Genomic DNA, 24,585 nt, shown 5'->3' with positions numbered 1-24,585 from the left:
CTAAACGTCAGCTATTTTGAGTATGTGTTTATGACTTGCTGATTATTTGTCCTTGTGCTTTTCTAAAATCTGATGGAGGAAACCCTGATTTTAGTTATAAAATAACTTTGTTGACAGTTTGTGCTGTAACAGCTATGATATGATTGGGTTTGTGCCCAGTTGGGAAGTTCTGAGTGGAAACTTGTAGCCTTCTGTTTATAAAAGCCTGGATTTCTCTCTTAAGTACATGAATTTTCTGTGATTCATAAAAAATCATAAGCTTTGCTTTGAAAGCCAATGTTAGTGATGGATGAAATACTGGGAGTCAAATGAAAAAAAATCAGGAATCCCAGTATCAATGGGGAATTCCTCAGCCGTGACTTAGAACAACACATGGTAACATGTTCCTCTTCCCCTTATGTTCCCTCTGTTCAGTCCCCAATAAATCTATTCCTAGATGCTAGAAAGAAAAATGACCTTTCAAAGATGCAGGTGAGAATTGCCAATACCACGCATTTCTTCCATGACAGACAATTTACCCTAATACTGCTGTCCTTATTTCTTACTTATCTCTCAAAATCTGTTGTAGCTATTCTGTCATACGCTGTATATTAACAGTATTTCCAAATGTGGAACTGAAGAAAGGCAGTAAGGATTTTCTCTCTTCTGTTTTTCAGTGAAAATGATACTAAGCGCTATTTTCGTTATGAAGCCAACCTCTTAGTGAAATATGCTATTATTTAATCATTATGTTTAGTATATAAATGGACTGTTTTTATTGGACAATGCATATGTATAAACACATAAAATTATACACACAGTCCCATGCATATTTCATCCGGGAGATTCCCATGCTTGCAGCTTACTGAGAACAAACTGATTCTTTACTTCTCAAGAGCTGCTTTCCAAGTTTCCAGTGATCAACATATCTACACAGCTTTACGGAGAATGTAAGAATGAGTTTGTGATCTCAGTCCCATTTGGAATGCACAGGTGCCTGCATCATTAACAAACACTAATTTCTGCATGTTTCCAAACCTCATCTAGAATAGAGCAAATGGATTTGATTTTTTCCACAGTCAGAAAGAAGACTATAAAAATGTGCATTTAAAAATACAAAGAGTGTCATGTCTGAAGTTTTTAATGTGCTCTTCAGTGTGAGGAAAGACATTTCATACATAGTCTTCAAATACCCAGGTAAAAGTAAATTCCATTCAACCTGCAGTATTTCTCAAGAGAAAGCATGCTGTCTCTTCCCTCTCCTGCGCCAGTGTCCCTGGAAATTTCAGTAGGAAGTAAGGTTAAAATCTTGTAAACCCGTGGGAAAAAATGCTTGGTACTTCATAAGGAAGTGATAGCTCTTGATTTTTCAAAATACAAAACACGTTTTGCTCCCCAGCAAATTCCTGTAGTGTCTGTTTGGGAAAAGGAACAATTGTGTTTCTACAATGACATCTCCTAAACTGAATATTCCATTTATCCTTTTTCACCACTCTTGGTATTTCTGTGTGGTTTTCTTGTTGTTGTTGTTTTGACAAATGGTTTTAATTTGGTGTATTTTTTTAAGAATTAGGAAGAATGACATCGAATGCTGAACTGGAAGTTGAAATCTGGGGTTGCCAGGTTTATTATGAATGCCTGCGCAGTGACAGCCCCCAGCGTGCGTGAGCGTGGGGTGTGTGTGTGTGTGTGTGTGTGTGTATGTGCCTGCGCGTTTTTAAATAAAAAGGAAAGCAGAGGTTTGCTCATTTGTTTGCCTATTGTGAAGCTGTCCTGCACCTTTCTACTCCTTTGTACTGGGGTGAAGGCTGCTGAATGGAGGCCTTGTGCCATTTGTTGATTTTAAACCTCACTGTTAATCCACAGGAACCTGCTGGTGTGCGCAGCAGGAGAGCTGTGTGACAAGTGGAAATCTGGGCGGGGGGGAGTGTGGGGGGTCACAGGGGATAATAATCATTCAGCCATCAGCCTTTGTCACCCTTAAGCCTAATTGTTACCCTCTGCTGGTAACCACATTGAAGTGCTGGCCTTTTAAGTGTTTCTTGATTTTACTTGGCACAGGCTTAGGGATAGGATCATTTATTGCTGGGTTTATATTGTATCAGGTTTGTTGGGGTTTGTTTTATTAGCCCCATTGAATTTTCTGCATCCCTTAAAATAATTTGGGAGAGTCCCAGATGGGTGGAGGGGCTGAATGGAAACGGTACAGTTGTTAACAAATTTCTCTCTGTCAGAAGCTGGGCTAAAACCAGAGACAGAAAGCTTTCCTGCTCTGCCAGCCAGCTGCCTCCTGGAGTCTCTGCGTGAGCTGCAGCTGTGGCTGTGGGCACTGGGCTGCCTGAGCAGCCCCACACAGGCAGCAGCCAAGGTGATAGTGGGGTGGGGCAGAGGACAGCTTCCCCTGCCCCTTGTGCCTGCAGCACCCACCTGCTTTAGGTATCCCTGAAAACTAAAGGTCTGAGGATGGCTGAAGCAAGCTGAACTGGTAGTAAACTCGTGAAAGGGAGAGGAGAATTAAACAATTTAAAAACAACAAAGAAAAAGGTGAGATATCTTTTCTAGCAGTCAGGAACTGGTTCTTCAACTTTCCCTGCCAGTAACACATGCTGAAGTCAGTACTGTGCTTTCTGTTGTTTTCCTTGAAGAAGTTGCAGTAGAAGCTGCTATAGTAGCTAAAATGAAGCCTGAATTTGAGGCTTTGCAATGGGCAACTATTTCTGCGTGGTTTTTAAGCTTGTGCTGGAGGATGGGGGATGGCTCATGGGAGGTTGTTTTGTTGTTCCCCCCGCCTGTGTATGGTGGATGTTGTGTTAGGCCATTAGCTAAGCCTACCTGGGCTCGTGTAGGGAGGAAAATCTCCATGTTACTGGTACAGGCTTTGGAGCTATTCTTGATCAAATACACTTGCCTTCTAACCCTTCAGATGCAGCATGCCTCCAGCAGATGCAGCGGCTGCATTGTGTGCTATGACCTGATAGCCAGTGTTTGAAAGTTGCGCCAGTAGCAGCGATGGTAAATCCAGGGTTGTTACAGGAGTCTGATTACACAGCGTGATTGCAATCTTATTTTCAAGTCTAGTCTTCCACCTGGCTCAGTACTTCATCAAAACGCCTGAGAATATACCTCAGAGTAGGATGAATGTTCATGCTTGCTACTTATTTTTTTACAGTAAAAGGGGGTTGTTTATTTAAGAGGTTTGGTTTTGTGTGTTTCCCCCTGTTCCAGGGGTGTGAGTCCCTTCTGGATGCTGGCATGCATCTCAGCTCCCTGGATTTCTTTACAAACAGCATATGTCATAGTGGTACCTGTGTGGGCTTGATATTTCTATCAAAAAGCTTTAACTAGTAAACACTTCTGACCAAAGAAACCATCATCACTCAGCTGTTATATTTTCACCCTTCTGTGATGTGTATTTAATTGTAATTACTGAGTCAAGTTAATAATTCTTTTACAACTGTTATTGCAGGACATGTCTCAGGAAGGCTATGGAACCAGATCTCAACCCCCTATGGCACCAGGAAAGCCTAACCATGAAGACTTGAATCTAATCCAGCAAGAAAGACCGTCAAGCTTACCAGTAAGAAAATAATGTTTGTTTCAGTATTTTAAAATGAAGTCACTTTACATAGCATTTCATTGTATCTCGGATGAGCAGATGAGAAATACTGAAAGAAGAAATCTTAAACAAAGTTGATGAAAAATTGTTTTTAAAAATGTGAGAACTGACAGTTTGTATATATGAGTGGACTTTGCTTAGGCTTGTTCTGGTTCAAAGCAGCACTATTTATGTACATGCATATTTTGTGCTTGTGCACACGTATATTTGTATAGAGGAAATGGATTGATTAATTTTTTTTTAGCTTTAGGAATTCCATACTTGCACAAACCAATCTGGTGAGGAGGAGGCTTTTTTCTGTGCTCTTTTCAAATGTTTTCAGTAGATTCTGGTTTAGAATACTGTAACCAGGAGTTATTTGCTCCAAACCCTGAGCAGTAATGAGATTGGCACGTTAATTCTGCTACTATCTATTACTACGGAAATGTAGAAGCAGGAATGACAGTGATACTTGGGCTAGGTTGATCTTTTGGTTAGGAGATTACTTTGTACTAATATTTCTTAGTTTTTCTGAGCTCTACACATTCTACTGTGGGTGAAGGGGCACGAAGGAATATACTTTGTGAAGACATTGCAGCTACTTGCATTTTTGAAGGTCTTATTTCACTATAGTAGACAAAGTACTCAGCTTTGTCTTTGTGTGCCCCTTGTGGTTTGGGGATTTTCTTGTTTGTTGGTACTAAAAACCAGTATGAATTTAAACCAACTAGAATATGTTCAGCTTAAATGATGAAACTATATAAACTTTATAAACTATGTGCTCTGGCTTGGAATATTGCATCATAAGCATATAGGATATTTCCTGCAGTTCAGTGGATATGTATTCATTTGCAGTTGGATCTCTCTAAAGAGTTCACCATATTAAGATATCAAATGTATTTGTGAAATCTGGTAGTATGGTGTATATTTTACCTCTGGCACATGGCACGATTGTAAATCCCTAAAAATAGGGAAATAAACATAGTATTTCAAAGTTACATCTTTGGCACCTAGGAGAGTGTATGTGCCACAAATTCTTTACATGACATGTGAGACATGCATGTCTCAGGAGAAGCTATGGAAACTGGTGTAAGAAGAGTACCAATTTGCTCTGAACCTACTATTAATTTGACAGGTTTTCAGGAACCCTTTCTTAAACAGACTAATTTCTCTGAACAGGTCTCAGAAATGAATGTTGGCATTTACCTTAAAAATAGTAGCTACTGTGGACATTGAACTGTTTTGGCAACAACTACCTAGTTTAAAAAGCAGAGATATTAAAAGAGACTTTTAACCTCCCAGTTTTTCATGAACAGTGTTTATTAGGGTAAGGAGAAGTAAAGTTATTTATCAACTAATGTTCTGCTATTTGCCTGTGTTTTTTCTCAAATAATTGTCCTACTTTTAATCCATGCTCTGTCCTATCTCCAGCATTATGATATCTAAGCAGAGTATTGGGTATTATCTGTGTCCCTGAGTGTTTGGTATATTTAGTAGCTTATAATTATTCTAGGTATGGGTAAGCTGGTAGTATTAACAGTGAATGTTAACCATTTTGGCCACATAGTTTAAACTCTAAGTTGGTCCCAAATGCTGTTATTGAGACACTTTGTTACTGAAAAGCGTTGATGCATAACCAGAGAGCACTTTATATACTCAAAAACCCTGCCGTTTTCATATGGAGGGGAATGGAGTATATTATAATTTTGTATTTTGTTTTGGTTTTGGTGTGGGATTTTTGTTTGTTTGTTTTCTTTTTCAATCTAAAAACAACTGCAGTCCTTTGTATATAGAGACAAAGGCTTTTTTTGATCATGTCAGCAAACTCCCAGTCATCTTACATCCAAGGAAGTTGTCTTAGAAATCAGGAATAATCCATACATTCAAGATATGGTGAACAAGATAAAGGCTTTAATATAAGTCTGTTTTGGGTGATGGCTTGATCATATATGAACATGGTGGGTTTTTTCCTGAAACAGGAGAGTTCTATATTCTGTTTTGGACTGCTTATGAAAACCCTTTATCACTATCCCTTGTTTAGCATTCCTAGTTAGCTTCATTTTGGCATACTAAATATGGCTTCTGAAGCTTGTTTTCAAGGTAATGTGGTTCTTCAGGGTAGTAATCAGTAAGTTGTCTTTGTACAGTGAAGCTTGAAGTTATAGCAGTGGTGTTAGGCTTTTAATAAAATTTAGTTATGTTTTGTTTCATGGTATTCTGGTATTTATACTATTTGCCCGTTATCTTTTTATTTCTTAAGGGCATTGTGTAAAATCACAGCAGCTACATAGCAAGCTTATACAAGTGTCAGAAACCAACAAAAGAGATGTAATACTAAATGGTGAATGGTTTTCTCTGATGTGGCTTTGAAAAAGAGTTTCCCTTTGATAGATTCGAAGAGGAGCTGGCCACTTTCTGCAGCACTGAATGCTGGCTTGTGTCACCCTTTGGGGGGAGTTTTTTCAGCAGGTTTGTGACACAGTAAGCGCAGCTAAACAGCTCAATAGTTGTTCCGTTTCCTTCACACATTGTATATAAAAGTCCTGGCATGAATGTTCCCATAAAGTTCAAAGCGGACGAATTTGTAATGTGGGTTGGTAACAAATGGCTACAAAACAAAATATGGCTTTATTAGCTACTTCTAATGGCCTGTCAGATTCTATACAATGCTTGCTTTCCTTCTCCTAACTCCTCTGATATCTGGAGGGTTTGACCTGTGGATCTCTGACCGTGTGGAGTCACTGAGAGCCCAAATGAAAAGTTGCACAGAATAGTGCTCTAAGCACTTTTGCTGGGGTCACAATTAGAAGGAAATCTCAAGCTTTTGAGAAAACAGGGAGTTAGGTACTCTGTGAAGGAAAGGAAGTCATAAACAGAAATTGTTCTCTATTAGAGTAGAGGAATAAAGGGGAAGAGGCCTAAATGAAATTGTCTGGAGAACAGCTACTACAGAACATATTTATCAAGACTTAAGGGATAATAGTAAAATACACATTTCTGCTATTGTGAGAAAGCTAGAGCAGACTTACAGGAAAAAAATTCCAAATGATACATCTGCAGATTTGTTGTTGCGGTAAAGGAGCTTGTGTCAGCAGTAGGCTGTGTGTGTCTATAAAGACTAATCCTTTATTTTGTCTTTAATGAGTACGTTTGTAAATGTTCACATTGGATTGTGTTGATAGAGTGAGGTGCAGAAAACATAAATTAATTTAATTTTTTTATTGGTATGAGTATTAAAGTCATTTCAGATAGGCATTGGTGGTTTTGCTATTACTTTGTTTTGTTTTAATAAGGCCCTTTTTTTTTTGCCCATTGCGCTTGTTTGAGGTGTGAGGTTGAATGGCCTATCCAAGGTTTCTATGCTTTTGAAAGACAGATTTCTGCTAATGTTTTTTTGTTGCAACCTGCAGGTAAAGCTCTGCGGCTGCTTTGAGCCTTTTAAAGCCCGGGCAGCTGCAGTCCTGCTGTGTGCCCCACATCTGTGCTGTCCCATGTCCTCCACTGTCTTTCCTGGGACTGGCCAGTAGATTTGATCTGGGGAACTGAACCAGATGGGAAATAACCTCTCTGTTTCTGGGTTAGTTTTTAACTGAATCACTGTGCAGTTGTGTGGGCATCAGTGGTACCTCAGAAGAGGAGGTGGGAATCAGAAGCTGTGATGGGAAAGGGGACAGACAGTGGGGACCAGAGCAGCTTTGATTTTAGCCACAGCCGAAAGGACTGTATGATCCTGCTGGAAGGGCTTAAGATGCTGTTATCCTGTCAGCTGAGACATAGTGGCACAGCAGATCCCAGTGTTCACAACCAGGCCCTGCAGCAGTCATAGAGCCACAGACAGAAGACAGTTCACTTCTTTTTGTAAGGTAAGTTTTCTGCCAGTTCCCATCCCTAAGCTGTTTTATGCAAGGCAATCCATGAGTGTATAAGCGTGGAGGTGTGAACATGCATGGCTGGAGGCCACAGTCAAGGTGGGCTTGTGCTGGTCCTCACTTGCATCCATGTAAACTGTAGGGAAAATGTGGCTTTAGTCTTGTAACTTAGGTTTATCTTGTGCTTACTGGAGGTCATCCAGTGTTGAAGGGGGAAGGTTGTATGTGGATTTGAGGGAATCATTACTCTACTAGATCATTCAGAATTTTGAGTTTATGGATTCATTCTGTGACATCACTTATTCACTGGGTCTTTCCATGGAGGCAGAGCAATTCCTATGCAAAACAAAATAGTAGGCACCAGTGAAGATAGAATGCCGCTTGTATCTTGTGCAGTGCTGTGATCTGAGAAGTTTGGTTGTGGTTCTACGATCTCTGTAGTTGTATGAGCTTCAGTGCCAAGCAGATAACTTTTTTAAGATATCAGTTGCCTAGTTTCATTATGCTTGGCACTGTGGAAAACAGCATATCAGCAATCCCTTCCTGATTTTATTAAATGCTTCATAGTTCTGTTTTACCTCATTTTTAATGAGCCCTGAAAGATGTTTAGGTGCTGAACAGTTTTTTCCTCTGGTTGACACACCTTTTTTGTTGTAGAAGGAGGGTACTAAATTAGATTTCAGAGGACCTCTGTTGAGAACTAGTAGTAAACTAAATTCAAGATTAGATATAATTGGCTCATGGAACATCATCATTTCATATGGATCTCAACAGGTGTAGGTTATGAGGAAAATACGTGGGATGGTTGGGGAGTCTACATTCTGTGTCTCACTTCTAGAATATGAAGTATCTGGGAACCCATCTCAAAAAACAGCACTCCCCAAACAATTAAACATTAATGGCTGAAGTCAATAGACAGGAAAACACTTCCCAGCATTACCTGAGCAAATGTGGTTTAGAGTTAGCAGGAGGTAACTCTTCTTTTCTCAGAGATTAAACTACTGGGATGAGGGACTCTGGTGACATTTATACTCAGCTTAGTCCAGTAGGCACTAATCATGATCGGGCTTGTGGATGCTACCATAATGTAAATATTGATTACCACTGTAGCCCTTCTGGTAAGGACAAACCAGTACTAAAAGAGAGCCTAGTGCAGCGACCTTCCTTTTTTTGTAATCCTTGTTGAATTCTTTGCAGGTAAGCAAATTAGAAAGCCTGATCTAAATTTAAGTGCTATTTTAAAAATACAGAGTATTGCTTGTGATTTGAGAAGAAAAAGGAAAAAAATTCTGTAAATGGATTCTTTATAATTCTTGGGAGGCAAATGCTGTTGCCAGTTGATAGATGCATGTAGTACATGATAGCAAATCTGTCCTCTAGTTATTCGCATCTCTGCCTGAAAATATCTGTTTGGGAGTGTATTAAACCATGAACAAGAAAGAAATGTGAGTATGTAATATTTGTGAATTAAATTGTCCATTGTTTTTACATCAAGTAGGATAAAACTGGTGTGCCTCTTTCCCACTTTTCTTTCTCTTTTCTGCAATGTTGTAAAATAACTGAATGATCTTGTTTTCCTTTGTTTGGGTCAAGAAATTTTAGCTGAAAATTGTTACTCTGTGAAAGAAGATTATTGACTCAAAAAGCCTTCAATTTTCAGTGAATAACACTCCCACCCTCTAGCTTCAGGAACATGTGGTGCATGCATTCTATTTTAAAGTACAGACTGTAATTTAAAACTGAGGCAGTTTGATGCCCCACTGAACTTTGTTTAAGCTTGGAATAAAAGGAAAAAAGCTTCAAGTTGCAAAGAAGTGACTAAGCTATCTCAAAGGCTTTTCTTAGCCTTTATGCGCAGAGTTGGAAGAAGCTGCTATTTTTTCCAAGTCATTTTAATTCTGAATCAAGTGCAGCTGCTAGGGTTTTTTTTTCTTCTTGACATTCCTTGTAATAAACCTGTAGGTAGAACCAGTTTCATACAACACATATGTGTAGAGACATCAAGTGTACGTATTTCTGTGTGTTTCTGAGGTGCCAAACAGGCTCTGTAGCTGCTATGGGTGCACATACAGATTCCTTACGTGGCCTCCCATTTGTGTCCTGCTGCCAGTCAGAATAGTGGGTCAAATGCAGCACTAGCCACTGCAGCACCACTGACATCAGTGATGTTATTGGGGGCATGAACTTTGTGTGTGTCGTTGAAAATCCTAGCCCACTAAATGTTCATGCTCATTTTACATTTGACTTCAGTTAAACCAGGATTTCATGTAAGGTGATCAAAGTGATTCATTGTCCTAGAGTCAACTTGTAAATTAAGTCCCATTTTTGGGGAAAAGTAGAATTAAAGCAGCGCAGAGCAGCCCTGGGCATAAACTGAAACACTGAAACCAAAACTGTAGATGCTTGAATTAAGTATTCCTATATTAATTTTAATATTGGTAGTGTGAAGAGAAGGTCCTGTTGTTATTAATTTATGTTTTGTGCTTCACAGAATTAATTGGTTTTTCTTGATAAATTGATCATATTTATTTAAAAGAACAGTTTTAGGTTGTTATTGAAGTATAAAAAGTAATTTCGCTAAGTACTGTAAAAAAATCCTTAGCTATTCATTACTTTTACTGGCTTCAAAATACTTTACCTTTACAATGTTTACAATATCCCTGTAATAACTAAATTGCTAATTTATGATCAAAAAAAATTTACAAATGCAAAAAGAAATATTTAGTCTGACCTCTACGTGAAACTTACCTGGGAAACCTGCTAAGGAATTACAGATCCCAGTAGTGGTTAAGGTTGCAGAAGCTTGTATTCAAATAGGCCAGTGTTGTCCTAAGTGGAATATTGGAAGTATTGGTAGCTTTTTTTTCCTGCAGTGCTTTCGAAGCTATGAGTAGTTACGTCATATACCTCCAAATACTAGAATAGTATTGGTGTTCATTCAGAAATTAAAGAAGCTAGGTTTGATTTGGGTGGTTGAAGGATTTAATTTTTTATTTCCTTCCCGCCCCCTGCCTCAGGTTGATCCCTTCCAGAGAGGGTGCTGCCCCCTTAGCCAGGGGCGACTGAACCGTGCTTGTGGTAGCCCCTGAACCACCAAAGCCTGCAGCTTGAAATGAGAGGCAAGCTGAAAGCCCCCGAGGTTACTTTAATATGCAAGTCCGTAAACTGTAGTAGCATGGATGCCTCTGCATGCATGGCTCAGATGTACCTGCTGCAGAGGCAGTAACTGTACTAGTTGTCCTTTTAATCTGCCTAAATTTCCACGGCAGTGCCTTTAGGTTCTGCATTTGGGAATCTATCTCTAAAATGGCAGGGGTTTGTTTTTTTTATTTGGGGATTAATTTTTATTGTTTGAACATTTTACACAATGTGTGTACATACATATATAGTATATAAAAGCATGCATGTCTTATCTGCTTGGTTATTTGTAAATTTTGAGTTGATAGCATACTATAAATTCCAAAGCTTAATGTATTCACTGGTGCATGTCTTTGTTCATGCCTGTGTGAACACTGGGATTACGACATAGAAAGTAAGACAAAGAAGTATTACTCACTTGAATACTATTTCAGGAAGTACCTGAGACACTGTAAATGTTTTTTCTTTCTTTTATTTTTGCCACAAGTATTCCTGTAAGATAGGATTTTTTTTCCAAATGACTCCTTTACTTGTGCTTACCAACCCTTGTGAAGTATGACCTCAACTTCATAACCTTGGCTAAACAAAGTAACTCACTCTGACCAGCAACATCTGAAGCCTAGCAGTAGATGCCTTTTTTTTTTTTTTTCCTCCATCCACTCCTGTTTGCTGGGAATGTGTTGGTTTCTGGTGCTATTGTTGCAGCTTTCATGTTTAAAAAAAAACGTTACCAGTCTTTGATGTGAAGCTTACTCCTGAGTGGTGCTGGTCAGCTGCTGTTTCTGTGTGAGCAGATGTTTTTGCAGTCACGGTCAATAGTGTTAAGATTAGGCCAGGTTTCACAGTGCTTTGTGTGATTGTTTATGGTGTGTCCATAATTGCTGGGGATTTTAGGTGCCATCACAGTGTAAATTGGAAGTATTTGTAATGTACTATTTGTTTCATAGGACTATGACTATCATGATAAAGTCAGTCCTGCAGTATGTGAGGCTATTCACGTTTTAGTGGGGTTTTTTTGGTTATGGAAGGTTTTTTTGTTGGTTTGGGTTTTTGTTTTGTTTTTTGGGGGGCAATGGGGTGGTGTGAGGGTTTTTTGAGGTTTGAAACAGGTTTTTAAATTTCTCTCAAATGTGTTTTCTTTAAACCTAATGTCTTGTACTTCTTAGACCGCTGAAACATTCTTTCCTTTGCTGGAGCCATACATCTCAGGTTCCCTGTGAAGTCTTCTCTTGAAGACAATGAGACATGGTGTTTTTTTATAGAATCTATGCTATATTGGGCTGTATGTGAGAAGTGCTTCTGAAGAGTGTTTCATGTAAATAGGTTTCCATTATCAATTTATGTTTTAAAAAAAAAGTATATACACACACACAAAATGAGGGGGCTTCTGCCTTTGGAAGGAACTTTTATTTTAACCCACTGCATTAGTTCTTTAACACCATGCAGATTATACTGTGCCATTTCTCACATAATTCCAAACACAGTTCTGCTTCCACGGGACTTTATAAAGATGGTCCTGTTTGAATTGGCAATGTAATTTTGGAGGATGAAGCTTCATAGTGTGTTGAAATTGAGATAGAAAAGCTGATAATGCCAGGAAAAGGCTACTTTCAGTTCCCAGTGTTTAGGCTTTTGATCTCTTTCATTCCGTGCAGACAATTGTAGATAACCCTTTTAATCATCTTAACCTGTGAAATGAGTCTTACTGCGTTAAATTAGAATTAGGACCTGAATTTTGTGGCACATTTGAATAATTGCATTAGTATAGGAAAATACGCCACCCTGGATCATTTGTTTCATATCACAGTTAAATGGCATGAATTTATAACAATGTGTGGTGTTGGGTTTGGCAGTTTTATTTTGTTTTGGTTTGTTTTTTCCCTTCAAGGCGGAGGTTCACATAATAGTTTATCTTCCACCTTCCTGTTGAAGTTATCATTTTGGAAAGTAATATAAAGATAAGCATATATGAGCATTTGTATTTATGTTTGCATGTAGTAATACATTGTGCATCAGTCAGCTTTAGTAAGGTTTGCTGAATACACAGTAACGGACTTAGTTTAAAGAACAAAGCTTGTTTCATGATATCAAATAAGGCATAGATTCACATGTACATCTACAGTATCACAGATGATGAAATTTCCCAATGCATTTTGCACAAAAGGTAGTGAAAGGAATCTAAAATATTACTGTTTCTTAAACTACAAACTATACAATTGCCAGTTCTTGCTTTTGAAAAGTATGGAAATAAAGGAACTGGAAGTGATCTGAAATTTTTAGTCTCACTTGTTACAGTCAAAATAACTTAGTAAGATTAAATAGGTAGATAAAATGGTGTATGGATTTAAATACAGACATTGACCCTAGTGAACTAATTAATTATGGCATGGGATAAAACTTCATGCAAACTATTATCTTTTAGTTTTAGACTTTTATAACTGATAGCCTTACCAGTTTTTTCTTACAATGCTCCAATGCAGAGTGGAGATGGAAGAAAAACTCCAGATTATTTCTTTTCTTTATTTAACTTAGAGTTCATGTCAAATAGGGCTTAATGAAAGCTTCGTAGACACCTCATTTTTTCCATCCTGTATGAAAGTGGGAAAAAAGCAAAGTTGAGTGCAATTTTCAGCACAGCTCTTCAGAATTTTTTGAAACAAGGCTGTAGAATTTTAAAATCTATGGGATCTGGTTTTGGGGGGGGCTTTTTTGGTTTTTGTTTGTTTGTTTGTTTTGTCTTTTTAAGTGACACCTCATAGCTTCATTTGGATTCTCTTATAGTCCATTTTTTCTCAGTCTGAATTAATTCCTTTCCTTTGTTTTGCTTGTGCCCTTAAAGACGACTTAGGGAGACTTCACATACACACCAATGGTGTTTTTTAATGACTGCTGATCCTTCCTGCGTGGCTCGTTAGACATTTTGCCCCATTAAAAATCACAATAACAGCATTTTTCTTCCTATTCTGAGGTATGATGAAATACAGGGATTTTTTTTGGCTCTGGAAGTCTTTGGCTGCTTCTGGCCAGAGGATTGGTTATTCCAGCGCTGAGACCACAGCTCAGTGTGAGAGGGGCCATTCAGGCTACCTAGAGAGTTGTCTTTCTCCTCTACAAAGAACCAGAGGTTATATATCAGATCCTATGAAATGCTGAGAAATGCACCCGTGCATGTACTTGCAGATACTTACAAACATTTTAGCTCTTTAATTTTTGCTGATTAGAACCAGTGATTTCTAATGCTTGCTTTTTAATGCTTATATTCACAGTAGTACAGGTCAGACTGAAGTCAGTCCTGTAAATTCTTTACCTTATTTTTGCCAGGAAAACAAACCTTCCCCTCCTTGTAATAATTTTGATCACTTGACTTTCATTTCCATGAAGGGCTATAGTCAGCTAGCCACATGGCCTAAGGACTATCTTCACTTACAGCATGCAGTGAAACTCAACAGAGTTGAAGTGTAATTAAAGGAGTTACAGTCTGACACTTTTTTTTCCCCACCACCCACATCCATTAAAGATGAAACTTGGAAACAAAACATGTGATCAGCTATGCAAAGGCGCTTTTAAAAAAAAAAAAGTTTATTTAAAAGAAGATACAACAAAAAAACACCCCAGCCTCCTGCTTTATTCTTTCTTTTTAAAATTACTACTTTTCCAGCAATCTAAAACATTCTCTGTATACTTCTATGTATGATTGAATTTCCTGCAGACTCTCAATTGCTGTGTGCTTACTTTGAATAACATGGACTCAGTTTTGTCAGAAGTTGAGTGTTTTATCCCCCAGAACTCAGAGATTCATGATTAAACAAGTGCAGATTGGGCAGCTTTTATGCTTCTCCAAGTTCAATCTGGGGTTATTGGTTCGGAGTCATGCACAGGATCCAGTTGGAGCTTGTGAGCAGTATGTACCTCCCAGCCTTACAAGGGTGAGTGACAAATGCTGGCCCACACTAGCCCAATGGACCGGGAGAACGTGGTTCAGGGACAAGGTGTGGTGGGGTGTGCTGTTGCTCGCCTGGCAGCACCCATGGCCCAGTCAGCTCAAAGGCTGACACGGCATCATAGGCTGAAGTGTGTGTATGGGTGGTTTGTTTGCCAGCTAACTAGTGTGCTTTGTGCTGCTGTATTTGGGGTTTAGTATTAGAAGTGTCTCTGGACACTTCTGGGCTCTGTCAGGGGGAGGGCGCCTTTCTGGTAAGGATACAAAAACTCACAGTACTTTCGTGACTGGGAGAAAGGGAAGCAAAAAGTGTCTCTATTTCTGAAGAACAGGGTTAGGTTTCTTTCAGACTAGATAGTAACCAACTTACAGCTGTAATACCATTTAGATTATATACATCTCTCTCTATGTGTTAATGTAAAAAAAATATACTTCAAGGTGTTGGATTGTTCAAGGATCTGTCTTTTTTCCATCTTCTCTGTCTCCTCTCCAAGAGGCTTGCAAGGTAACTCAAGTTTAGTAAACCGAAAGGGAATACATTACTGTAATATCGGTTTTGTCACATGGCTGTGATGCAGTGGGGAACATGGCACCTAGGAGAAGAACTGTACTCCCTCCTGGAGACTCGGTATAGCAGATTTTAAAAGTGCATCCGAGCTTGAATCCATGGCTTCCCGGGCAGCACACTAAACTGTTGCTAGCTCTACAGATTGATTTCCAAGTGGATATTTTTGTCATGCTTAATAAGAGCACGTTGATGAGACAACAGTGTGTAAGCTGAGTAAATGTCTGTTATTTCTGCACTACCATTACTCGTTATTGCCAGTATCCACAGAGCGGCAAAACTTAGGAGTGAGCTTTTCTCTTCCCGCTGAGGGTTTGCTCCACTCAACTGATGATCTCACAAGTGTCCCCACTCTTTTCACAGGGGATGAAAAAGTGAAAACGACTTTTCTTGTGGGGGTGGTTGGAATGACACTATAAAACCGAAAGCGTGTCAGTGTAAGCAAGCTCGGGTTGTCTTTCCTCCTGGCCGGACCGAGCCGCCTCGGCACCGTCCTGGGCACTTCTGAAATGGCTGGTGCGGTGGCAGGGAGCTCTCCCCGCTCCCTCTGGCTGCTGTGAGTCTGAAATTACAGCTTTGTCTTTGAAGCCGGGCGCTCTGTTAGCGTCGCCATGGCGACGGGCGGGTAATGGCCTCCGCCGAGCCCAGCCTGGTGTTTAGCGCCGAGCGTGGCCTCGCGCAAGGCCCCGCTCGCCCGAGCGGTTAGTGAGCTGCCCCCTCTCAGAAAATGTTTAAAAACTGCGCTTTTACATGGCCGTACCAGATTAATAGCCATGGTTTATTTCGTTTTAACTGCGGGGATAAAAGCATTATTCCATTAAATGGGTAGCTTTTTTCCCCCCTCCTTTGGTTTATGCATTATTAACACAAGCTTTCCTGTTTTGCTTGTAACATTTTATAGGCCCTTTCAAACATGTAGTCAGATTTGCTCTGCTGCTCTTTTATTTTTCAGGACTTAACCCTTTGTCTCCTTGATCGTGTCTTCAAAAACTTGGAGCCAAGCCTTTAGCAGTTTTGGTTGCTTCCATTTAATGTGTTCAAAAACAACAAAAGGGTTTCTTTTTCTTTTTTTAACTATTTTTTTAACAATTCTGCTTTTTTGATGCATTTGAGAAGGCAATGCAGATGGGTCTGTTCCTGTAATTTAATTGAAGCTGATGCTGAAATCAGCACACATGAGCCTTGGTAAGGCTGTGGAGAGTTTTGCATTTTAATTCGTGTGCCCATCTTCTCTTCTGCCCTTAGTGTTGTCACCCTGCACTCTTTACATGTAGCATTTTTGTTGGCAGCCTTCAAGAGATGCACCTCATGGTTGAAGGACTGGGGACCAAAAAATCCAGAACAGTCCTGGGGACACAGTATTTATGTCTACCACCTTTCTTCTTAATATGGAGCTGGTGTAATACATCTAGACAAGTAGAAGTATTGCTATAAACACAAGCTGCAGGCTTTGTTTCACTTTTCCAGTGCTCTAAAATATAGCTTTCATTTTAGTCTCTAGTAGGAGGCATATATCCAAGTGCAGTCAAGTGCTGTGGATACAGGGATTCAGTCATCCCTGCTGACACAAATGGTCTCTCTGTTAAAAACTTGGAGGCTAACAGGCAAACCTGGAATTCATATTTTCCCCCAACCTGTTCCCCCCCGGTTGTTAACTGTGACTTTGTTGTTATGGGGTGCTTATTGGCACCTTGCTTTGTCCATCTGTATCTATTACAGATACTGCTGTCCTAAATGCTTCCAAGGACATCTCAGGAAAAGGCAAATGTTCCTCATTTTTTTGTCCTGTTTTTATTGATATGTAGCAATGTTGATATAAATGGTACCACTTGTGGGATGGACTGTAACTTCTGGACAGTGGACCAAAACATAGAGATGTATTTCCCCTATCCAGCTCTTCTGCAGACTGTGCTCAGGTATCTGAGTGGGGAGGTTGCGTGTGTGGGGTTCCTGCTCTCCCACCCCACATCCCACCTTCGGCACTCAGTGTCTCAAAGCTCTGTGTCTGTTCTGCACACCACTTTTCACCCATGCAACTCCCACAGACAGCTTTGGTAAATATCACTGCTTCTAAAACTCAAGTGAAATGTACTTCCTACCTCAGGCAGGCCCTGGGGTAGATGAAAGATGGGTAGTCGTTCCCAACATCCTGACCATCTGAGACCTGCATGAGGCCCATCTCTACTCCTGGCCAACAGCAGCTATGGGCTGTGTTGCAGCCCAGCCTGGAGTTAGTGTGTTGTACTGTTGAATGTGGCAGTAACATACATTTTTAAGTTTTTTCTTTTATATGTAAGTTTTTAAAATTCTGTCTAAATATATATATAAAAAAGCAATCATGGTAAATCTACTCCAAGTGTGGATACGGCATTGTACAACTGCATAGATTAAATAGGCTGGACTAGAGGCTTACTCTCCTCTCTTGGCTTTGTGGGTATGAATTTCATCTTTTGAGTTGCATTCCCCTTAAATCTGCAAATTCTGGGAAAATTAGACAAAACAGTTTACATTCCATGAATAAGAAATTACTAATTGCTTATAAAACAGGCGTATCTTTATCTATACAGGGCTTTTTAAAGTTGCTGCTTAATCTTTTTTCTTTTTTAATCACTAAATAAACATGTCTCAGCCGTTGCTGGATGTGAAACCAAAACCTGGATGTGGACAAAAAGCAAACACACTACACTAATTTTCATTAGCATATCCTATCTCCTAGAACATTTATTTTTTCATCCCCTTGTAAATTGATTTTTCACGTGCTTGTGACTGATATTTGAACTGTGTGTTTGTAGTAACTGGCTTATGTAAAAGCCAGGTCCTGGATCTCCCAACATGAATATATTATGGAGGTGACCTCATGGGTTCATAGTTAAGGTTGCACAGAGTTTTCACTTAAAACGATGTTTAAATCCCTTAATTAAACATTAACACTCACATGAATTCTCAAACATGGACTGTTTCAATAAGGAGGATAAACTTTAATTATTTAGGTACTCAATGTTCTTCTTAGTGCTGTATTTGCAGAATTCAGAACAACTTAAAATTATTCCTTCCTCAAGTTTTTCCACAGTTCCTGGTATTTTCACTTTCTCTCTTCTTTTTTAGATATTTTGGCTAAACCTTTCATTGCTGTAAGCTGTCGTATCTCCGTTAATTTCATAAAACTGTGACAATTTACATAAAATACTTTAACTAAAACCAGTTCAACTTTAATTATAATCATGCCTGATGCACAGGAACATATAGAAGATATATAGGAGATCAGAAAGCTCTGTATGTTGTATTAGTTTTTTCTGTGGCAGTCAAACACTATATTAGCTGTTTGTAGCTGATACCAGTCTTTGATACCAACAATTTGGAATGAGAAGAAAAGACTAGAGAACCTATTTAGAAGAAAAATACCACATGGAAGCAAAATCCAGTCTCACACTTAAACATCAGTAGCGTCTCTTCTGTACAGGTGGTTATTACCAAATCAGTCAATGAACAGCAGTTCTTAATGAGTATAAACTCCCCTCTACTTTTCCTTATCTCCTTATTCTTTGAGGACCCATTTCTGACTTTCCTGAAGTCAGTCTTTTTCACTGATTTCAGTGAGCTTTGGATTAAGCTGAGAAATTCTTAATGTTCATTCTACCCAGCTGTCACACTGTTCCTTCATATTAATGTCTGTTTTGAGCCTTTTTCTTTGGACAGAGTCTGTAAACCTGTTGTGAAACAGCAGTGTATGCTGTACCTATAGCGACCAGAAAATACAGCTCTCCTTGGTAACATTTGCAGTCTTCTGCTGAGCTATAATCACATTCTTCAGCACAGGTGGAAGCCTTGCTGAAAACAAGGTATTTGCAAACCATACATAAATGAAGAAAAATTTGTTTAGAAACAGTGTTACATATGTAAGTAGTATCTGTATTCAGACCTCTAAGCCTCCAGCTATTCCTCTGACTAGCTGGAAATAGAGACTAACTAGAGAAAAAAACTCCTACTTCTCATTAGCTTACAGTCTATGGAACGTTTTTTGTTTAAGTCTTTTTAGGTTAGGATCTCTATTTTTCCATTGTTTTCATCTGACTGCCACTATGGTCACGTATGCCTATTAGTTCAGGTCTCCTGTCCATTGAAACACTGCAGCTCTCACTTTTTAAATTATTTTTTAAAAAATTCTTGTCCTGTTACCATCAGCAACTAGGGTCTACAAAAATACTTATTACTTACATGAGAAAACATTGTTTCAAAGTATGTCAGTTCTTGAATTTTGGAAAGGACAAGCACTGTAGCCGGAGATTGCATACCAATACCATAAAAATGCATAATTACTTATTAATTTGAAGAATTTCTTATTGCTTTAGTCATTGGAGGAAGAGTGAAATTTCATAGGAAGATCTTGTCGCCAAGGTAAGAGTAGGTTCTCAAGCTCTTCCAGAGTAGGGATTGATATCATGGAAGGGAAGGAGCTTACTGCACTTGAACACTGCCAGGTTCATATGGAAAAGTATGTGAACAGAAGCTACTGGGCCTGAAATGTTCCTTTGTTCAGGTGACGTTCTTGCATTTTACTGACTCTACTGTGTATGTACTTGAGCAGTTTGAAACAAAGCGTAGTAGGGAGAAATACATGAGAGCATCCAGTGATGAAATAATGTGGAGAGGCTTAATTTGTATGGGTTGGAATCTTTGGCAATAGTACCATATTAGTGATATTTTTGGGAACTTGCTAGCCTGGCAAATTCTCTTCATTCTTTTTGCTGGGGGAAGGGGAACATTAAAAAAGCAGATCCAAGCACAGTATATATATTGTGACAGTAAGGGGTTAAAGAGATGTAATTATGCATTCTTCGCTAAGTGTTCTGCAGTCAGCAATACAGCTAGCTGTGCAGGAAGCTAAAAAAAAAAAAAAGATGACAGAGGGAGAAAATGGAGAGAAGGTCAGATCCAAGGATTCTCCTAGGGTTTTCTTGTGTTTGCTTTTCCTATGTGACTTATTATACTCTCTCCTCGCAGAAACAGAAGAAAGCATTATGGCCTGTTGGTTCCTCCTATTGATAATGTAAACTTAATCCCTTTGCTTTATGGTAGTGGTAGAGGTGAATTTATGGATGTAGTTTTTGAAGGAGTTCTGAGCCATCCCAGTGCTTGCCATGGTTCTTGTTCCTCAGCTCTTCAGTTAGTGTTGAGTGTGTATTGCAGCCTGTGAACACAGAGCATTTCAACAAATGACATTTCTCAGCAGTGTTTCTCACATTCTCTTTGAGAGGATTTGAATTTCCAGCAAATCCATCTACTGGAAATAGTTTGTTTTGCACCTTTTTGGGTGATTTGGATGGATGAATGGAAGTTCTTGCACAGTCAGTATTTCAGGCTGACGTGACTGGTAAAGGTTATCTTTCATCACTGCTGACTAAGCTTTTGGGCGACCAAGGGGAAAAAGTACCCTGCCGTACATGATCATCACCTTGTTCTTCACAGGTGGAACAGGAGGTTGTGGAATGTTTTGGGACAGTTGCATTAACAAGGGCAGGATATCTGGGTTGTGGGCTACCACCTTATTTCCACCCTGTGAGTTACCTGAGGTCTGACGTGCTAAGTCAGTCAGTCAACAGATCCTTCTTTCTTTCTTAAACTAATGTAATTTGCAGTTGGATTTCAAAATAGCAGCACAACATTTCTGAGAGATACTTGTGTGTTTGGTAATGCTGTAGTCTAAAAGAGGTGTCTTGGTTTTTTTCCCCCTTTTTTCTTTCACATGATACAGTTTTCATTTTTTTTCTCTGGGTACTTTCCTGGTTCAATTATACAGAAAGAATTGGAGACAAATAAATGAATGGGATTTCTCCCATCATCCTTGAAAACAAAACAAAACGTAACAACGCATAACAAATACCCCAAAATAGCTCTTCTGTTCGAGTAAAGATCCTTAGCCTTGCCATTGACCTTATGGGGACAGGCTCTTGTGTTCCACCCAGAGAGGCGGGAAGGGTGAGTTTGTCAGTTTACATCCTGGTGCGGAGTGCCTTACAGTAAGAAGCTTTATGTTAAGTTAGTTAATTGCACAAGTCATCTGAAAATGCAACATTTGGGAATGGTCTACAACTGAAATCTTTCTTCCAAACCTTGTTAAACACCAGTTTAAAACTATTGATTTCCTTCCCCTAGAAAAATAAATGTTAACTCCCACCATGCTTCTCTCCTGCTCTTAACTTTCATTTTCCCCCATGTCTTTTAATTTTAACACTGCAAAGTTCTAAAAGGATCGCTTCGAGGAGAAGGGGTAGTCTGATGCGTGTATTTCCTAAAACTTTTGGCCTTTCAAGGTTTCTCTTACAGTAGGATGAACTGTGCTGACAGCTTGGATTGACACGACAGGGGAGTAGTGTGTAATACTTTCTGCTTCCGATAGCTCTTTGTTGATCTAAGAGAGAGCACTTAGAGAGTGGTAGGTCATTTATGTGATTATGAAGAGCACTTGGTTCTCTCTTATTCAAGATGGAAAAATAATAGTTTTTGAATAAGAGGTCGCTGTCAAGATGACATTGAATGTGACTTCTCTTCCCTCTTCGTTCTCTCCCCCACTAGAAGAAATGCAGAACTACTCAGGATAGGGCTGGATTTTTCCAACTCCATGTGACATTTTCTTTTCGTCTGTTCTTTGTTCGTTTTATTCCTCACCATTTCCTCTCTATGTAATGTTTATACTTCTTGATGATGTCTGGATATTTATGGTAACTAGAAATTTAAAAATAAATGTAATGCATGTAAGACTCTATGTGTTGTTTTAAGTCTTGTTTTTCCACTTTGCAGAATTAAGCTGTGAATGTGTGATGTGGTATCTGCTTGGGTGACAGATGTCCGTTCCTGAATGATGCTCTGTTCCTTTTGTGCTTTATTTATGGAGTGATTTGCTTCTAAAATAATCTCTTAATCTTTTCCAAACTGCATTTCTGTATGTGCTCTTTTTACATATGCCATCATTTAGGGTAATGGACTAAAAATTGAAATTACTCCTAAAAGCTTCGTTTCTAAAGCTAATAATAGTGATATAACACTGTCATTTTGTTTTGATACGTCCTTTCGGAACTAGGTTAAGCGTGTAGTTGGTTTTGCTCTGGTGGTTTTTTGTGTGTTTGTTTCCTGTAGCACTGCCATAATGAAATTGTATTTTAATTTCATTCACTTATCAAATGAAAAGACAACACTAATATGTCTTTTTTATGTTAGGTTTGCTTTTATACCTCAGAAAAGGAGCTATATCCTAAATTAGAATGTGATTGTTCAGGATACAGAACATAATAATGTATTTTATGAAAATAATTAACAGTTACTCTAGGGTTAATTTACTTAAACCAGTGTTGAACATCAGTAAACACTCTAGTTCATCACAAATTTCCTTTTAGTACATTTTACCAGACGTGGTTTTAACTTGGGGAAGGCCTGATCAGTGGAATATGTATAATTCCTTAAAGCAGGGAAGACTTTTTAGTTTCTCTTATTTGCAGTATAAAATTAATCTGTATAAAGTGTGTTAAAATTTTTGGGTGTTTGCCTGTTTACACATTGAAAATAAATCAGCTGAATTTAAAAATTCTGCCTTTTGGAAAGCAAAACTGGTTTGCAGCCAGTTTGGGGAAAGACAGCACTGAAATATTTTGTTTGTATTCTTGTATTTTGAATTACACTGAGTGAGACACTTCAAAGTTAAATATGAGCTGCTGAGAACTTAGATAATTTATTAGTCAACCATCCAAAAAAATTGCAGAAAATTGTGCGCAGGCCTGAAATAGCATAAGGATGCCACTGATCTTCGATTACCAGACCATGGAAACTTCTGAAAGTTAGACTTAGTTTCTCATAGAAAGTAATCTCACTTAACTTCAGTCCTAGATTTAAAATTTTTTGGACAGTAGTATTCCATTTTTTTTTTAAAATTACATATGAAAGCTCAGGACCCATCCTGAGTACAGATAATGATCAGCACTGAAAAAAAGCTGTAGTTCTGACTGTAAACTGAACTCTTCCTTGAGGGAACTTGCTGTGCTGCGGCTTCTGAAGTCTGCAGTTTTTCTGGAAACCTGTTCAGTTCCTCTTAGGACCTTAAGAAACAGAAACTTGGCCTTGCTCCTTCAGTGGCTGCTCAAGCTGTCCGATTCTGGAGTGGGACTGTATTAGTGATGTGTTAGTTCATATCAGGCCAAGGCTTTTGAAGCGACTCTCCTGGCTGAGCACTATTTCCATTTGATTCACGTTACCCAGCAGGCAGGGGGAGAGCTGGATTCCTTTTGGATGAAACGAAACTGAAAAATGTGCCCCAGGAGCCTGCCTAATGCACTCCAGCTGCTAGTGGGTACTTGGTCCCTGGGCTAGCCCAAAAAACAGCCCTCCAACAGGGGTACAGCCTGGGTGTCAGGTGCTCAGCTCTGAGCTCTCCTGCCTGCGCCAGTTCCTGTGGAACCGCACGGCTGGCTCTGGCAGGCATAGCCTTCCCTTTCAGCATGAGGTGCTGCTGGGCTGCATCTGGATGTTTTACATAAGGTCTGGATCCAAAGTCCTTTGAAGTCTTTGAATGACTTCCATTGACTTTAATAGGCTTTGTGGCAGGCCCTAATGATTTGGTTGTGATCTGAAAAGGGATGTTCAGAGATTTTTCTATAATGAGAAAATGTTACCTTTTAAAGAACTGAGTTCAAATAGTCTGATCAGTTCTCAAGTGGAAGTGAGCTTCTTGCTATCTCCTGGAATTCTTTTGTCCCTGTCAAAAAAAAATGTCAGAAAATTATTACTCATTGCTGAAGTAAGGTCCAAGGTTGAAATTAGCAGAAAAGTTTTGGGTCATGAATTGAACTGCACTGACAAGCAGTGGAGAGATCTGCACAGTGCAAGTGTCTACTCCTCTCAAAATCGTGTGGTAAACCCCTTGTTCTTACCACTAGTCACTTTGTTCACAGTTTTGAAGTAAAAAGGCGGGAGAGAGGAAGGAAAGACTCAGCGTTCATCTGTATTAATAGTGTTTTGAGATTAAGTGATGCCGTAGGTCTAAAACCAGCATTAATTAAAAAAAACCCTCAAGTTTGTTTTTAAAAGCAAGGATGGAATAGGAGGCATTTCACTGTCCTACTAATTGGAATAACAAAACTACCAATTCTTTCCATTTCCCTGTATCTCACATGTCCCCCTTGACATTTTCTCTCTTGTCCAGAATTTTTACAAACTATTTTTTTGTGTGTAATTACATTATTTTTATCATGTAAAATGGTGTTTGATCAGTATTCAGAAAAGCTTTCATTTTCCTCCTTCCTCTGAATCCTTTCATGTGAGGTACAAACCAACTTACTGCTTTAACAAATTAACATGGACAGCTTGGATCTGTTGAACTTCTGCTTCTTTATTTACTGTATTATTTTGTTGACTTAGTCTTCATCTTCCCTAAATCTCTATGCTTTTTTTTCCTTCCAAAATAGGTGTAAGGTGTAATAATGATGTTTAAGCAATCTAGGAACAAAACATA

The 24,585-nt window shown here is 39.0% G+C and overlaps 1 protein-coding gene across 1 annotated transcript in view; it reads left to right on the top strand.

Annotated features, from left to right (window-relative positions):
* Positions 1-24,585, top strand: part of ARID1B (AT-rich interaction domain 1B) — a 323,933-nt gene that overhangs the window by 96,240 nt on the left and 203,108 nt on the right. Inside the window, 1 exon segment of the mRNA XM_039387426.1 lies at positions 3,446-3,556. Within this exon segment, the coding sequence (XP_039243360.1) occupies positions 3,446-3,556 (111 nt within the window).

The sequence above is a fragment of the Pipra filicauda genome, unplaced genomic scaffold, assembly GCF_003945595.2.
Source record: "Pipra filicauda isolate LSUMZ 115617 unplaced genomic scaffold, ASM394559v2 scaffold55_size4083901_pilon, whole genome shotgun sequence".
NCBI lineage: Eukaryota > Metazoa > Chordata > Aves > Passeriformes > Pipridae > Pipra > Pipra filicauda.
Note: the sequence above shows the minus strand (reverse complement) of the source record. Positions and strands in the feature narration are given on the sequence as shown.